Source organism: Ophidiomyces ophidiicola, assembly GCF_022830035.1.
Source record: "Ophidiomyces ophidiicola strain CBS 122913 chromosome Unknown scaffold_1, whole genome shotgun sequence".
NCBI lineage: Eukaryota > Fungi > Ascomycota > Eurotiomycetes > Onygenales > Onygenaceae > Ophidiomyces > Ophidiomyces ophidiicola.
Window position 1 is genome coordinate 1,787,479 of NW_026054641.1, and position 16,226 is coordinate 1,803,704.

At 47.9% G+C, this 16,226-nt stretch overlaps 7 protein-coding genes across 7 annotated transcripts; 2 read left to right on the plus strand and 5 right to left on the minus strand.

The window, feature by feature from the left end:
* LOZ57_000608 (uncharacterized protein) lies at positions 1-1,554 on the minus strand (the record flags this gene model as incomplete). The annotated part of the gene is made up of 4 exons (XM_049249707.1): positions 1-165; positions 217-681; positions 735-990; positions 1,043-1,554. 4 exons carry the CDS (start codon positions 1,552-1,554, stop codon positions 1-3), a joined length of 1,398 nt encoding a protein of 465 aa, XP_049111901.1.
* Positions 1,555-2,597: 1,043 nt separating this feature from the next.
* LOZ57_000609 (uncharacterized protein) lies at positions 2,598-3,518 on the minus strand (the record flags this gene model as incomplete). Its single annotated transcript, XM_049249708.1, has 1 exon — positions 2,598-3,518. One exon carries the CDS (start codon positions 3,516-3,518, stop codon positions 2,598-2,600), a length of 921 nt encoding a protein of 306 aa, XP_049111902.1.
* Positions 3,519-5,075: 1,557 nt separating this feature from the next.
* LOZ57_000610 (uncharacterized protein) lies at positions 5,076-6,798 on the plus strand (the record flags this gene model as incomplete). The annotated part of the gene is made up of 2 exons (XM_049249709.1): positions 5,076-5,147; positions 5,236-6,798. The coding sequence occupies 2 exons, from the start codon at positions 5,076-5,078 to the stop codon at positions 6,796-6,798; spliced, it is 1,635 nt and encodes a 544-aa protein (XP_049111903.1).
* Positions 6,799-6,932: 134 nt separating this feature from the next.
* Positions 6,933-8,109, minus strand: ADI1_2 (1,2-dihydroxy-3-keto-5-methylthiopentene dioxygenase; the record flags this gene model as incomplete). Its single annotated transcript, XM_049249710.1, has 2 exons — positions 6,933-7,916; positions 7,981-8,109. The coding sequence occupies 2 exons, from the start codon at positions 8,107-8,109 to the stop codon at positions 6,933-6,935; spliced, it is 1,113 nt and encodes a 370-aa protein (XP_049111904.1).
* A 337-nt stretch (positions 8,110-8,446) lies between these two features.
* On the minus strand, positions 8,447-10,335 carry VPS45 (vacuolar protein sorting-associated protein 45; the record flags this gene model as incomplete). The annotated part of the gene is made up of 3 exons (XM_049249711.1): positions 8,447-9,085; positions 9,141-10,166; positions 10,219-10,335. The coding sequence occupies 3 exons, from the start codon at positions 10,333-10,335 to the stop codon at positions 8,447-8,449; spliced, it is 1,782 nt and encodes a 593-aa protein (XP_049111905.1).
* A 965-nt stretch (positions 10,336-11,300) lies between these two features.
* ale1 (Lysophospholipid acyltransferase) lies at positions 11,301-13,163 on the plus strand (the record flags this gene model as incomplete). The annotated part of the gene is made up of 4 exons (XM_049249712.1): positions 11,301-11,322; positions 11,380-11,424; positions 11,481-12,599; positions 12,667-13,163. 4 exons carry the CDS (start codon positions 11,301-11,303, stop codon positions 13,161-13,163), a joined length of 1,683 nt encoding a protein of 560 aa, XP_049111906.1.
* A 739-nt stretch (positions 13,164-13,902) lies between these two features.
* On the minus strand, positions 13,903-16,027 carry LOZ57_000614 (uncharacterized protein; the record flags this gene model as incomplete). Its single annotated transcript, XM_049249713.1, has 2 exons — positions 13,903-14,162; positions 14,197-16,027. 2 exons carry the CDS (start codon positions 16,025-16,027, stop codon positions 13,903-13,905), a joined length of 2,091 nt encoding a protein of 696 aa, XP_049111907.1.
* Positions 16,028-16,226: the final 199 nt, after the last annotated feature.

Sequence of the window (16,226 nt, forward strand, 5' to 3'; positions counted from 1 at the left end):
CTAAATCGTTTCTGTCAGTCTACGAACCATCATATCATCAAGAAACTTCAACGCGTCTTCTAGAGACCCCTCAAGAAGAGACTTTCCCGCAGTCATGATTAACCGCTCAGGGGCCTCTTCTTTCAAATACGGCACAACTCGGGTTCTATGAGCTGTTCTAAAAAGCTATTTAGGTCAGACTTTGAGTCGATGATCACTAAGAGTATAAAATCTCACCTTTAAGTGGTTTAAAATCTTCTTAAACTCATCTTTAAGTCTTTGGTTACTATCTCCCCCTCCCTCTTTGTCTAGTTTTGCGCGGAAGGAATGTTTTTTCAGCGCTAGGCAAAACTTTCTCTGGTTTATGGGAATATATCTATCCATATTCTCATCGGTAAGATAGCGGTTCATACCCAGAAAGGCATCGAGGGCTTGAAAGAACAAAATATGGTTGCCAGAAACCCCATCATACTTGACAAACTCTCCATTCACAAGCTTTCCAATGCCCCAGCCCTGGAAGCCTTGAACGTAGCTTAGCCACACGGAGCGGGATATACGGGACTCTGTCAGATTTTGGTAGAAAATCAGAAGAAGATCGCGAACCCCAGAAACAACATTTTCAAGATAATTTAGGCAACTGGCTTTGTTGTTTTCTTCAAAGGAGATAATTGCATGGACGATGTTGCAATAGACTGGAAAGGCCTTCTAAGTTGTTAGCAACCTTGAAACGGTCAAATAATAGAAGCTCTTATTACCAAAATCTCCAGATGATAAAACATACGAAAGAAGGCTTCCTCCGATGATTGTATTGTATTAGACAACCCAACATTAATTTTATACACTCTCTCGCCTCTCTCATCAAAGTTAAGTAGAACATTCGATGTGTTATTCCCGCTCTCTGCAGAGACGCCAAAATGTCGCTGGAAAAAGGGCCAAGGGATATCTAATTCTGGTGGAAAGTCAATAACGGTTTCCAACTGAGCGACCCTGACAACTGGGATTGTTGCCCATCTGAGTTACTAGTCAGCATTCGTCCCTTTATCTGTTGTCAAGATGAGAGTACCTGTAGGCGTGACGGCATACGGCAACGCAACAATGAAACCCATTGTAGACATCTCGCGGGCAGAGATCCCAGCTCCCTGCTTCAACGGAAGCTAGCAGTATTTCAACTTCAAAAATATTGACTCTTTCTGAAAGGAGTTTCCGCATTATAGAGCGGTATTTGTTGCGCCGTTCGTTGTTGATGTCGTCGTCAAGGGAAGGCCGAGCTGTCGGCAATAGTGATATAAGCTCTAGATATATATTTTTATAGGGACGAAGAGCATGCGGCCAGGAGTCATGATTTGCTCTTGGTGGCCAAGTCCCAGCACCATCCTCCCTTACCAAAGTTGATAGAACTGAAGCGACTTCGTGGTGGCGGCTAAGAGCCCTCAGCTTGTGCAATCTCTCAGCATCTCCTGTATGGTCAGCTTTGATAGGTGCTGGTTGTTTTCTCTGTATTAGCCTGTGCAGGATGGCAGCGAGTGTGATGATGAACATCAGAAAGAAGAAAACAGAGAGTAAATCGGGGGCCATGTTTCTCTATAGATTGGAACATATCCTATTGTATTTTGCCTATAGTATTTCGCTTATGAGAAGTGGGAATTCAGCTCCTAATAAAATATATTAAGCAGGCCTGGCCACACCCAGTTCTAAACGCTATCGCCGATAGCAGATCCCAGATCTTGAACCTCTTCACACAGAACCGCGGGGAAAGTCGCGCCATCGCGGGGCGTGGAGCTGCGAAAAAAAATATATAATATACGAGGTATACATGTGCTTCTTTTGGATTTAGATAAAGCCGCTGTACCCACCAGCTGACGTTGCGATGTGGGATGTGGGTTATGGGAAATGCAAGATGGCGATTCCGCAGCATGTATTCCCACATACAAGCCAATATTTTTGCGGCTGATGACAATAGTGATTGGCAATGTCCAGCTAAGAAGAACAATGAATGATCGTAGGTACCCAGTATTGAAGGACCTATACATTTGTCGCAGTTATCTGCCACCAGGAACAAGAGTCACAAGATTTCAATTGGCTCACACAGGGAGAGTATCGAGGGTATGGGTCAACTAACTAGCGGAAATGGCAATGCTACTTTGAGGTGGTACGGGATTGTCACCGTGGCGCAAGCCCCATGGTTGACGCAGCAAATGGGTTTGAAACAGATATGCCATCAACGCAACATGCAGAGCATAGTTGCCCCCCCCCCCCTCTCCGGAATAATCGGGCTTGCTATTTTTCAGTGCCCCGGGTGCATGGACCAGAGTCGAACGCGTTAACCACGGCGCCGCAGAGACGGCAATGGGAGTCGCAGCTGGCGCGGGGTCTCTGGGCATCAACAGTGGAACAGCGGGCTGCCAGGCCGTCTGCAGTCTTAGGCTGCGAGTCAAGTTGCCCTGGCACGGGGCTGCAGAGCCAGTATGGAGCTCGTCTTCGGGCTAGTTTGCTTGCTCGAAGGGCGTGGATGGCGTGGAAGGCGTTCGTGGTTGCTAGTTGTTGGTCTCACATGGTTTACCTGAGAGAGATTTATGGATAAAATATTACCCGAGGTCCGGGCTTAGTCATGCATTCATCTACGGCTTCCGCGCAAGAGTCACTACATATTTCTGGTGCAATCCCTCCTCAGACCCAATATCGAGCAGGCATTGTGCAGTCATCCTTTCAAGCTCCTCCCATCCAATGCCACTGGATCCCAACATCTTGCGGAGTAGCTCTGGGTAGTTCGGCACGAGCTTCTTCTGTACGTATCTCCCCATTGCCTGGCTGTTAGGCGTTTTGCTGGAGGGAACAAATGAAAATTCAAATGTTTGGACATCAATCACCTCCAATCCTGCTGCTTTCATCAGCGCCGCGGCGCCAGACCCGGAATGCACCGCCAGACCTGATTGTGCCGCCGCCGCAATAACAGTTTTGTGCCACTCCCACTTGTCGCTCAGACACTCAGACGAACCAGCGCGGTAGAATTCCCAGTCCAAGTCCTGATGCTCTATGATCCCACCAGGCGCTAGCGAATGAGATGCAATAGAAAAATATCGCGCCCAGTCATTGATCCCCAAGAAGAGCATTCGGCCAAATATGTAGTCGAGCCCGCCAGCTGTGAAAATATCGCGGCTGGCTGGATCATTTGCGCCGTCATCACGCTCCATGTCTAGTACATTGCCCACCATCCAGACGGTATTTTCTGGTGCCATCTCTCGTGCTGTTTTTGGCACGGGCGAAATGTCGAGGCCGTAGACTTTGGCGTGTGGAAACATCGCAGCAAGTTGCATTGTTGCGACACCCGTACCACAGCCGACGTCAACTGCTCTTGACACTGCCATGGCTCTCTGGCTAGGGGCAAGGAAGGGGACGCCCCCAATCATTTCAACAATGGCTGCTGCTTGGGCGTCCAGTCTCTCTTGCTCAATGGCACCATAATCTTCATTAGTTTCAGTATTCATCAAGAAAGGAAATAGCTTACTCATTTGGAAGCACATAGGCGGAGGTAGTGCCATGGTATTGACGTTCGTTAGATCCCTCTCTCTCAGCCATCACTGCCTTTGCCCGCTTGACCTCCGCTATTGATATTAATAAAATACAATATTCCGCTTTGAAAATGGGGGAAAAAATACTTGGGCTGAATTGATGTTTGGGGTTTAATAGCTACGGGGTACAAGAATCTCCGGGGTCGCTTCTGAGGACGATCCACAGAACACACCACCCATGATGCATAAACATGAACAAAGCAAAATCAGAAAAAGCACACAAGGTGTCTTCTGCCTTATGCCTCGGCTGAGAACCTGTCTTCTTACTTCTGATACTCCGCCTTCATACGACGTATCTAAGTCAAGTCTCAAGGCTGTGGGCTTTTCGGGTATGTGGGATTCCCATGCAGAGTTCTTGGTTGACGTATAATAGGAAAAAGATTGTTGAATGGAACCCACAGAATACTGGGCATGCAGCTTTCTTTCACGCGATGCTATGGGCGTTGTTCTTTTGGAGCCTTTTGCTGTCCCGTGCAGTTACAAGTGGGTTAATGTGGTATGACCCAGAAGTAACTAAAACCGGCCATAGGGGAGGTAGAAGTTGCAGACGTCGTTATCCTGACCTAGCACGGCCGTGAAAAATGGAGCTGACGTCGGGCTTTGACAGAGAGTTAACCCACGCCAATTCTTACCGGGAGCACCCCTTCGGAAACTGTCGTCTTCTGCATCTCTATCCGTACAAACACGAAATCAAGGTGCCATGGGTATTGGGTACTTGACTTACTGCTGTCGTAATGACGAGACCCCCATTCTCGGTGGAAGAATTCTCCAGTCTCCAGCCAAGGCGAATAGTTAAAAAGCACGAGAGCAATAGGCGACGGGTCAGCGTGTCGTGTATGTGGGTGCAACACGCCCAGGCAAAACTGATTGATCTGCACGGGCCCATTATTGTTCTTACACGACTCATGCCCACAGCGGTGCGGAGAGGTTTGGGGTGACATTTGATGGCTGCTTCGCTCCACACGGCAAAGGAGGCACGTGGTGGCCCGCCAAGCCCGCCATGCTGTCGCGGCTCTGGCGGGGCGATCTGACTAGCCCGATAAGCGCAAGTGCGGGGATCGACGCCTCCGTGGACCCACCCAGCCAAGAAGTGGCCGAGTTGTGCTGTTCTCTGTATCCTCTATAGAAGCCAACGCCTTCAGACGGCGCTCAAGGCTGATATCGCACGCAGTCGGGATAGCTGTGGTGCGCGGACTACTCTGTGTTAATACCTAGAAGCATGAGTAAGGGGTGCTCAGGCTAGAGAAGCTATCCACGTCTGGCCATCGCCGCCGCGTAGCCTACATTTATACGACCATCTCCTTTTCTAGGTCAACAAAAAGTCTAGCCATGTTACTAAGCTTTGGAAGTTAACATGCGGTTTTAATTACGTCATTTTGGGTTTACAACCATGATGGAAACAGCGAGCAACTGCGATGAGTGTTATATCCGCCAATACATACAATTGCCAACACTCGCAAACTGAAACATTTCGGCAAGCAAGAAAAACCGAGATTTCTTCCGGAGGCTTCTAGGACCCAATGAACGATGGGGCGGTCCACGAGCGCGAAGTTTCGCAAGCAGAAAGTCCTCATCATTGGCGGTGGCGTTGCCGGAATGGTATGTATGAGTGTTATCTCTTCCTGACTCCAGCTGCACCAGCAATTGATATTTCCAGCTCATATGAAGAATAACGTTTTCTTGCTAGTCATGTGCTGCTACTCTTGCGAAGGAGCCTGATAAATTCGAAGTCACACTGTTAGAAAGGAGTGCTTTTGCTGGTGGGCAAGCAATGTCCATGGACATCGACAGTCAACAATACGGGGCTGATTGGATGAATATTGGGACGCAAGGTGGAAATCGCATGTTCCGGCACACCTATAAGTTCTTCCGTGAGTACGGTTACGAGCCGAGAGAAGTGAGAGTGCAATTCTCATTCGGAAAGGGCACTGACGGATTTTGGACAAACATGTTTCCGACACCAATGATACAGAGGCATCGGGATGAGATCAAGAAATTTGGAAATACCTTGAAGCTCATTCGCCATTTTCCAATTCCACTATGGATAGTCCCTTTGAAAAAGGTGTTAAAAATTTTTGGCTTCAGTACAGAATTCGCCCATGGAATCCTATATCCGACAACATCCCTTCTTTTGGGGGTTGGAAACGAACCAGAGGATATCCCGTGCGGCATCCTTCAGCAATTGTTCGAGCACCCCCAGTTGAAGCTATGGGATTATGACCCCTCTGATTTTATGCCCCCTCGTCCAGTAATGTTTGCGTTTCCCAACCTGTCTAGATTTTATGCAGACTGGACTGCTGGCCTCCGAGAAAAGGGCATCATGATACGGTTGAATACACAGGCACTCAGAATCATTCAGCGGGACAATCACGGCATCATTGTGGAAACACGACATATAGACGAGGATTCTCGGCTGACCGAGGAAGCCTACCGAGAGCGATTAATAACGGAAGAATTCGACAAACTTGTGCTTTGTGTGCCGGGCGATGAAGCTAGGAGGCTGCTGGGTGACAGAGCAACCTGGAAAGAAAAGGCTATTCTCAATGGCGTGAAGTATCACGACGATGTCACCATAACACACTCTGACCACAATTACGTCGAGAATAAATATGAGCCTGCATTCAAGCAGGAACTGTGCGGCAAGCCCCACACAAAAGCCCAGGAAGAGCGGATCGCGTTTTCCAAGGGAGAGGCTGGAATTCAGTCAGGCTTCCATCCGTCATACTATTCCATCTCCTACCCAACAATGCCGAGTCGAAATGAGTTGACGTTTGATTACTCAAATTTCCAGTATCAGTTTCAACAAGGACCCGGAGAGCCGCCAGTACCATTTGAACGCCATATATTCCAGACGAGATTCATGGGAGCGAAGCTAAAAGATATTTGGACCATAGATTCAATAGCCGAAAAGGAAGTGATTCAGAGAAGGTGGATACACCAACCATCACAAGGCTGGAAAAATTTCTTCAGAGTAATGCCGTACTTGAGATATATTAACGGAAAAAACAACACATTGTTTGCAGGTGCTTGGGCTTTTGCGGTACGTGTTCCATTCGTTCACAGCAACACCGAGCATCATATTGACATCGTCCAGAATATGTATGAAGCCGCTTCAATATCTGGGATTGCGGCTGCTGTTAGACTAGGCGTGCCGTATGAGTCGATCGATGATTTTGCCGACAAATATTTTGGGTATTATATGCAAGTGGCGTACGGTCAAAGTATTAAAAAGACGAAAACCAAGGCGTAGGTGTGAATCCTGAATTAAAGCAGAGACATCTTAGTCCAATACGTCAGTCGAGCCGCATAAAGTGGAATAAATGTATATGCATAAGGGTGGTTCCTTTGTAGAGTAGACCCAAAGATAAACGAAGAGAGGATTAATCAACCCCCCATCCCAACATCGGAGGTAAGGGTGTGGCTTTCCGCAACAGAAGTGCTTGAATCTGCATTTTCGCCCCTATTGTGCGATGGGTCCATTTGATGTAGCTCACTAGGTGGAAAGCTCAGATGCTTCCAATCCTCAATTTCTTCAGTGATGCACTTCAACCGATCCCTAATGCTTTCCACGGCGTAACTGCCAAGAAGCAATCTTAGTGGGGGATATGAGCAATGGCCTAGCTGCCATACCAGCTCTGCTGCCTTCACAGCACTTGTAGGCTGCTTATCTCCCAGCCATTGTATGACCCTCTTTGCATGAGCGGCTGGGGCATTCTGGCCATTATATGCAGGGCCGGCTGGCTTGACCAAAAAGTGTCCAAACGCAGGGAGTGGAGAAGATAAATAGTTCTCCGGAACAGGAATTCCAGGAAGATTATCGAAATCGTCGCGGCGAATATGGCCTGGTTCCACCAAAGTTCCTTTGATATTAAAGCAGTCGATTTCATAGAGCATACTCTCTATAAGACCCTCAACAGCATACTTAGACGCACAGTATGGCCCAAGGCCAGGAACACCCAATGCGCCGGATGTCGAACTAAATATAAGATAACGTCCAGCAGTCCGCTGCCTGAAATGCGGCAGCGAGCACTGTACGATATTCAACGTTCCCATAAAATTCGTCTCGAACTGATTCCTAATATCGTACTCTTCTTGGTCTTCACACGCCCCGATGACACCATATCCAGAGCAATTGGCAATAATGTCAATCCGGCCGAAATGGCTTATTGTTCTGTCAATCGCTGCTTGCACTGTTTCTCGGACCCGGACATCGCAAAGAAGACCGAGGCTATTTTTATTTTCACTCTGAAGACGCTCCATACTCGCAGCAGAATTTTCGAAAGTGCGGCCGACGGCAGCAACAAGGTCATTGTGGACGAGGGCGGATTTCACGAGAGAGCGACCCATATGACCTGTTGCGCCGAATATCTACCGATTGCAATACACACAGAGAGTTAGCAGACGTAGAGCAGCCATTTTAAACCCGACTCACCAGCCAGACCAGCTGCTGCGGCGGGTTCTGGGGGCCCGGAGGGTTTGTGGTCGCTGGCAGCCGAAGAATGGCATCTCGCGCAGCGCCTGGAGATGAGACGAGCACCGGTTCTAACTGGTGGTAGTCCATGGATGATGGCGGGCAAGCCCCAGGGCTCGGACCGCCCACGCGGTCGCTGCACTGAAGAAAAGGGAGGTGGTGGTCGTGAGGCGCTCCAGGCTTTGTATTTGATTAGAAGGCTGGACGGAGAACTAAACTACAGAAACTACAGCGAAGATTCCATTATGATACCCGTAAACACGCTAGCTAACTAACTAAACCACATAGTTACATACTCCATGCGCTCCGTAGCTTGTTCTCCGTATAGAAAATTAAAAAAAATATGAAAGTATGTCCCGAAGAAACAAAAAGTCGCTCCATACACCAAGGCCGTCTACATATGTGAAAGAACGCCATTTGCTAATTACTACCGATTGACCTCTCTCCTTAACCTTCCAGCCGCTGTAGCAGGAGCTTGTTCTGGCCAATTTCCAACAGCATCGTCAACTTCCTCTAGGAAAGTCGCGCTGTTATGTACGCACGTTCCAGCAAGCACAACACGGACGCCGGGCGTAGTGGCGTTTACCTGTGCTACCATTTTCGCCTCCTCATATGTCACCCCTCCGACCATAAAGATAATAATATCCTGCGGTTTGTCACGGGTATGTCCGCCGCCCTCGAGGAAAGGGTATTGCAGTTCTTTTAGTCTGCCTTTGATGAGATTTTGAAGGGTTGCTTCGAGCCGGGGGGAGTGCTGCGTGTAGACATTTTCTACTCCTTTAAGACCTTTGAAACGATCTCGAGCTCCTGTCAAGAAGGAAGCAGACTCAAACAAGTCAGAAAAGCCCCCGGCAACTGGAGGTGCTTGGAGCGAATGGTGGTACGCTAGGAGTTCCGGAATCAAGTTGATCCTGTGAGGAGGAACATCGCCGGCGGCAGCGAGCAAGTCGATCAGAACCGGGAGGGCGTTGGAAGGCTGTTTCTCATATCGGATGGCATAAAGAGCAACTAAACGTAGCTTATTCTCAACCGTCACAGTTGGAGACTGAATAAATCGTTGAAGTGCCTGGGAAGATTGTTAGTGTACATTTTCGTTGATACGGAACAGTGTTATTTCTGACTTTAAGATCGTTAGAATGATGGTCGTTACATGCGAGACTTTGTTCTAACTCGCTGACATCTAATAGATTATATTCCCCGACCTTCCTGCTCAGCTCTCCAACAAGTGCCACATGCTTGCTAACGTTTCCAGAAAGTTTTCTAAATTCAGGATACTCTTCGACAAATCGTTTCATATCGGCGATGGATTCAATACTCATGCTGTTCTTTGTTTTTGACTGGTATTGTTCAACGTATTCTTTGATGCTTCCTCCTAGATCACCAAAGTTTGAGTACATATTCTTCTTGAAAAATGGATCTTGATCTTGAGAAACAACAATTTCCTTTAATTCAGGACGAATATCTGGCACATCACTTAGGTCAACTCTCCCATTTCTGATGCCCAGAAGTTCGTGTACCATCGCTTGATATGTCCATTGATTTAACAGAGGAGTGATTGGGTCATCTCGTCTGTCTAAAATAAGTAAAATTGGGGGCGTGTCAGGTTTTCTGAAGTTGAACAGTTGCTCTTCCTGAGTGAGTTGATATCGGACTTCTGTAGCAAGTTTTTTGGCCATCAAACTATTCTTCTCATATCTAATAAGTGGGTTCTTCTTCAAGGACAATAACAAGGCAATTACGCCATCAGTGGTCCTGTGTAGCGCGTCTGAATTCCACATGTCCGGGCTGTGGCTCCATAGGCGTTGCTTCGGGAAGCCCATATTCAATGAGCAGAGATCTGGATTTATAACCAAGAAATCTGCAAAATATTCTTGAACAGCCTTTACAACTTCATGGTCATCCGCTTCCGCTAGCCTCTCAAGAGATGATTTTCGCACGATATTACTGAAGTAGATATAGTACTCTCCATATTTGGGTTCTCGCAGCTCATCGATAAGAAACTGAACAGAGTCCGTCGATGGTCTAACAAAGCACAGGCACCGCAAGTGTCGCATTTTCTCCCGCGACTGGTTGTCTAGACGATCGATGAGGTAGATTTCGTGGCTAAGGAGGGCGGATTGGGTCATTGCACTGGATACAATTTGGACCTAGCGTCCCAATTAGATCACGATTAGATAACTAGAAGGGCATGTCTCCCACGGTCTCACTATCAAGCAGTAGTATTTTCATTTTTGCAGTGGAAGACCCCGGGGTAGAAGAGTCACCCGCGGTAACCATCTTCGAAATGTATCCGGACACAGCTGCAACGATATCCATCTTGTGTCCTTAGCCTAGGTATTTCCTGCAATTAAAGAAAATGTCCTAGCTGTCCGTCTCCGGGTGTAATGCCGGTGGCTGCGGTCACAGAGTCGTCAAGCTCGCCGCCACGGTCTACGACTTAGTAACTACCTAGCATCTTGGAGAGTTTGCACTGTTTGGCTGATTAGCTAGTTAACTAGTCAACTGTTTGCCTCATAACCTCAGACCTTCACCGTCTCCTACCTTACTAATTAGGGTGGGTCTGTGCCAAGATACACTAGGCTGAATTGAGACTTCTCTTTCAGGCTCTGGCAGAATTACCAGAATCGGTTAGTTCAAAACACTAAATTCGCGCTAAAGAACCTTAGCAGCAGGCGTCTGAGGGGATGAGGTAAGTCAACTGTGCCAAGAGAATCGAGGAAACGGTGTGAGATTGGTTAACTGCGGCAAGGCGCCTGAAAGACGCTATTTTTAGAGAGGTCCGCCATCAATGGATCTTCTATTATTGTATTCAAACAAGAGAATTTCGACTCTCGGTCAGATCGAGGGCCTGGCAATTGCGCTGAACCAACGAATTTGAGCGCCGCGGCTACCGTGGCTTGGCGTTTCTATTTTGAGATATTCAAGGAAACGCGTTTAAAAGGCGGAGTATGGAGTATGGAGTATGGAGTACGGTACGGAATCCAAATGTCTCTTGGGTCAAAGTATTTTTGAAATCTAGTATGTATTACGGTATCAACGGCAAGTTTGTGCCTGTTTTGATCTTCCTAACCGCCTGCCCGCCGCAAACGTTATCGCCGGCTAGGCAAAATAGCCGCCGAGAGCGCCAGCTTAGTCATCCAGCGTCCCCATAATTTCCTCCCAACAACGAGATACTCCTTGCGATAGGGGGCCACCTACTCTCATCCGGTCTGTTGGGCCCGAATAGAGCCTATCGGCGTCTAATGCAGCTTTCCTCGTGCATAATATAAGCGTTGGTCACGATGCTTCCGTATATCAATATTCGTTCGTCCCCATCTAACTCTCGACAAAGATGTGATTTCTGACAGCTTCTCTTTTCAGCCTTCGTTTCAGTCTCCAGGCTCACTGGTGCCTCCGTTGACGAGCGTACGTTTTACTGAATCTCCACTAGGCTCTATGTTACTCACGTCTTTGACCTACAGTCAAGCTACTCACATCCTTTCTCCTCTCCTATCCCCTCGCCGCGATCCTTAAACGTCTTCCCGACTCCAAGCCATGGCAGAAGAACGCTTTTATTATTCTCGTCTCTATCTTTTACTTGGTCGGGCTCTTTGACCTCTGGGATGGTCTCCGTACCCTTCTCTATAATGCAGCCGGCGCGTACGCCATTGCATACTTCGTTGACGGATCGCTAATGCCGTGGGTTGGCTTCGTATTTTTAATGACGTATATGTCTATTAGCCATATATATCGTCAAATTGTTGCCGAGCCATCCTCTGTCGATATAACAGGCGCGCAGATGGTACTGGTGATGAAACTTAGCGCCTTTTGCTGGAATGTGCACGATGGTCGGGTTGCCGAAAATTTGCTGTCGGACGCGCAGAAGCACGCGGCCATTAAGAAGCTTCCTAGCATATTGGATTTCGCGGGCTATGTTTTTTTCTTTCCTTCCTTGTTTGCTGGACCAGCGTTCGACTATGTCGAGTATCGTCGGTGGATTGAGACGACCATGTTTGATCATCCCCCAGGTTCGGACCCGTCAAAGGTGCCTGCAGTACGCAAGAAGCGAAAAATTCCTCGCAGTGGCCGCCCTGCGATGCGAAAAATGCTCATCGGACTACTTTGGATCTTGGTTTTCATTCAGGCTGGGCCGTGGTTTAACAAAACGATAATACTCAGTCCAGAATATCTAAGCTACGGCTTTTTGAAGCGCGTTTTTTTCCTACAGATGCTTGGTCTCACTGCACGGACTAAATATTATGGCGTATGGACTTTGACTGAAGGCGCTTGTATCCTCAGTGGCATGGGCTATAACGGTTTCGATCCGCAGACTGGGAAGGCATATTGGAATAAGCTAGAAAACGTGAACCCGTTGGAGCTAGAAACCGCCCAGAGTCCCCATGGCTTTTTGGGTAATTGGAACAAGAACACCAATCACTGGCTGCGAAACTATATTTACCTACGAGTCACTCCGAAGGGAAGAAAGCCTGGCTTCAGAGCTAGTCTGGCAACATTCCTAACCAGCGCTACATGGCATGGCTTCTACCCAGGCTACTATCTCACCTTCATACTTGGGGCATTTGTTCAGACAACAGCGAAGAGTAAGTTCCAAACCTCAACTATCTTTTATCTTTTTAATTTCGTGCACACACCAATGATAATTGCTAGACCTGCGTCGTCATCTTCGCCCCTTTTTCATGACACCTGATGGCTCCAAGCCTACGCCGCAAAAGCGCTATTATGATATTTTGGGCTGGGTGACCACCCAACTTACCCTCTCCTTCGTTGTCGCCCCATTCATCCTTCTCACATTTGGCGACTGCATTGCGGCCTGGGCACATGTATACTATTATGGAATTTTCGGGATTGCTGTATCGCTTGTATTCTTCGCCAGCCCAGCAAAAGCGATTTTAGTGCAGAAAATCAAATTGAGAAATAAAGGATTTACGCCTCCTCCGCGTGACGAGAAAGCTGCAAGCGACAAGGTGTTGTCTCCGGGCCCAACTCTGGGATTGCCGGATGACCCCGAAAGAGACTTTGATGAGGCAATGAGAGAAATCAAGGCGGAGATTGAGGCGAGAAAGAGAAATGGGAGTGTAGTGAATATGCCGTCTGGCCAGGAATTGATCGCGTTGATTGAAGAAAAGTTGAAATCACGATGTTGAAGCGTTCACCAGTTATGCTAAAGACCTCCCCTTTTGGGTCGAAGGCGACATCCCTAATGTCCCCTACTTTCTATAACAATTCCGATATAATGCCTATAGCAAATGCTCCATTCTTGCGCTGTACTTTAGGGATTAAAGATAGCCACAAAAAGACTAAACTCTCCAGAGGAGAGCACTCCCCCTTGAAGTATTACATTAAAGATATGCTATCATACATCTCTAATATGAGTGTATGGATGAAAATAAGTGGGTATTTTAAAAGTCAAGAATATTATCTCGATCCATGTCCAAAAAAAAGTAGGATTTGTATGTAAAAATATATAGCCAGTGGGCAATAGATAAAAGTAATATCTTCCAAGGTGAGGATAGCTTGGGTATATATGTGCAACTGTGTGCGCATGTAGAAGGATATGTCAGCGTCATTGGGCTCAAGGAATGGTCAAAAGGGTTAAAATAATATTGGAATCAAAAAAAGGAGGCAAGAAAGAATCAAATCGCTGGAAAAGACACGGATTCTATAGTAACCGGGAAGCTGACGCCGTCGTAAGTTCGTCAAAGGGGCGAATTGTCACCCGCCAGATGTAAAGTGCGGTTTCTAAATCAGTCATGGAGCGCTGGTAGAAAGGAGAAAACATGAAGGGCATTAAGTCGTAAGGTCCGAAGACCTAGAAGAATTTTAAGGCAAGATGTTATATAATATTTTTGATACCCAGCACAGAAAGGGTAACCTAATTACTAGTTAGAATCCTAGGTGCCATGGAGAAAGAGGGGCACTCACAATTGTAGCTATAATTACAAGTCCTACAGGCGTCATGCACCGATTAAGTCTTCGCCACCATCTAGCATTCTCGTAGCGAATTTGGTCTATATGCTTAACTCGATTGTTGAAATTCCGCTCAACGTCCGGTTGGCCCGTGGAGAATTGAGCCGGGTAAATGCGTGGGGGGAGTGGAAGAAATGCAGCGACAAACCAGGCTTCATGATTTTGATTAGTGCTGGCTACAGGAAGATCAAGAAGGAACCAGCAACTTACTGAGCGGCAGAAGAAAACCCAAACAGAAGAGGTAGATTTGAACGTTGCGCCAGCTGACTATTCCCTCTGCAGCTTCGTCAAGCGATGGGGGGTTCCAAATGGATCTTTGGAAGGAGCCAATACGATGATCTGGGTATAAATGCGGCGACCAATTGGGAGGAAGGTCTTCCCGGGATGGAGATCGGGAAGGGGACCTTGCAAGATTGTCTGCAGCCAGCTGATATCCGCCGACCCAATGAATCCGAGGGTCTCGAGTATCTATTGCGGGAAGAGCCAGCCGGGTATCGGTATTTTTTCTTGGGCGACGTGTGCGGGAGATATCGAGAGGCGCAAAATTTGCGGGGCGGGCGCTCGCAGCTGTTGAAGGGCGACTACCCTCTACGAGGGATAGGGCGGAAAATTGAAAAGCAGGATCGCCGCTCCGATAGTAGACCTTCGCCCATGTGGGGAGCGTGTTGAGAACGGTACTGGCGCTGGAACCAGGTCTGCTCATTAACCGAAAACTATCAAGTCTAGACACCATAGAGTGATTACTTAAGGAGCCGGATCGTTTTGTTCGCAACGGATACGGATGGAGCTGGGAAAGTGTGTCGGCGCCTTCGTCACTCTCTGACTGAGCCACAAGTCGGATTGAGAAATCGGAATGACGGCCACCGGTGGCATTATCTTTTGCTTGTAGTGTCGACTCTGTTCGATCAACGAGGGGCGAAATCTGGCTGTTGAGTTCTCTTTCCGCCGAGTATTCAGAGGGCACAACTGACAAATGGAGGTTTCTATTTAACTGGAACCTCCTCAGCCGAGAGGACTGAGGAGGCAAGGAAGACGATGGCTCCACAACGGACGGTGTAGCAGAAGGATGGCGGATGACTGGGTATCTAACAGACACACCGCATTCGGCGATTGGCGACTGTCCACTGCCAGTAGACGCAGAGGCCGATCGTTGTATTGAGCCTCCTCGCGATAGTGCAAGAGATGATGCAGACCGGTACGATCTCAGAATTGCGCTTGGGGGGCTAGAAGGAAGCGACTGTGATTGACTGCTCTCGCGGTCTAGAAAGGAAGGATTTTGGTGTTGAGGACGAACATATCGCCGTGCGGTCCCAAAGGTATTAGCGGAATACAGGGAAGAATCGGAGGAGCTTTCTTTGACGTAATATGGAGTGGAAGGAGCAATTGGCATAAAATTCGGAGATGAGGTATTCAGGGGGATAACGTTTGGGCTTGACGTGAGGCCCAGCTCAACTACATTTGGACTGCTGGAATCCGAATCTGACAGGTCAGGCGTGGAGATCCCCTGAGGAACACTCTTGATAGTGGTGCGAAGCGGCGGTAGAGGCGTTCGGTCACCGCCATCGGATTTCTCGCTACCCACACTATCTCCTTCATCAATTACAGGCGATACTAGAGGCGGAACAGAGGTATTGCTTGAATTTTCACTCCCGCCCCAGATGAAGCTCGAGAGATTCCCCTCTTGCACTAAAGTGGATAGTTCTGAGACGCTCTCCCCAGGGTCATCAGGGAAGATTTGACTGACAAAGTCCGTACTGGCGGACGAGTCGCGGGCTTGGTCGCGATGGAACAGAGATGAAACAGGGTTGGAAGTCAGAGGCCCGGAGAGTCGGTTATTGCTCGGCGTGGGCAGGAGAATGTGTTCCGGCTTGGTGGGATAAGGATCCGTCGTATAGAGATTAGCGTCGTCGTCGGAGTCCTTCTCCATAACGAGGCGCAATGTTGGAGAAGGAGGCAGTTCGTTGGTATGAGACGCACTTCTGTCATGCAGAGGCTTTCGACGTTTCGCGGATGGGGACAGGGGCGGGACAGACAATGGCATAGTGTGTGAGAGATCTGGAACAAGGGCGAGGACCTCATTAAGATTGGCAACAATAATCAACAAAAAGGAGTGTCGTTTTAATAATTAAAGCAATATAATTAAACAAGTCCTAATTAGCCAATCCCAGGGAGCGTCTAGAATTAAGAAAGAAAGAAAAAAAAAAAACTTTTTCAAGATTCTTCGCTCAAAAAAGCGTGCG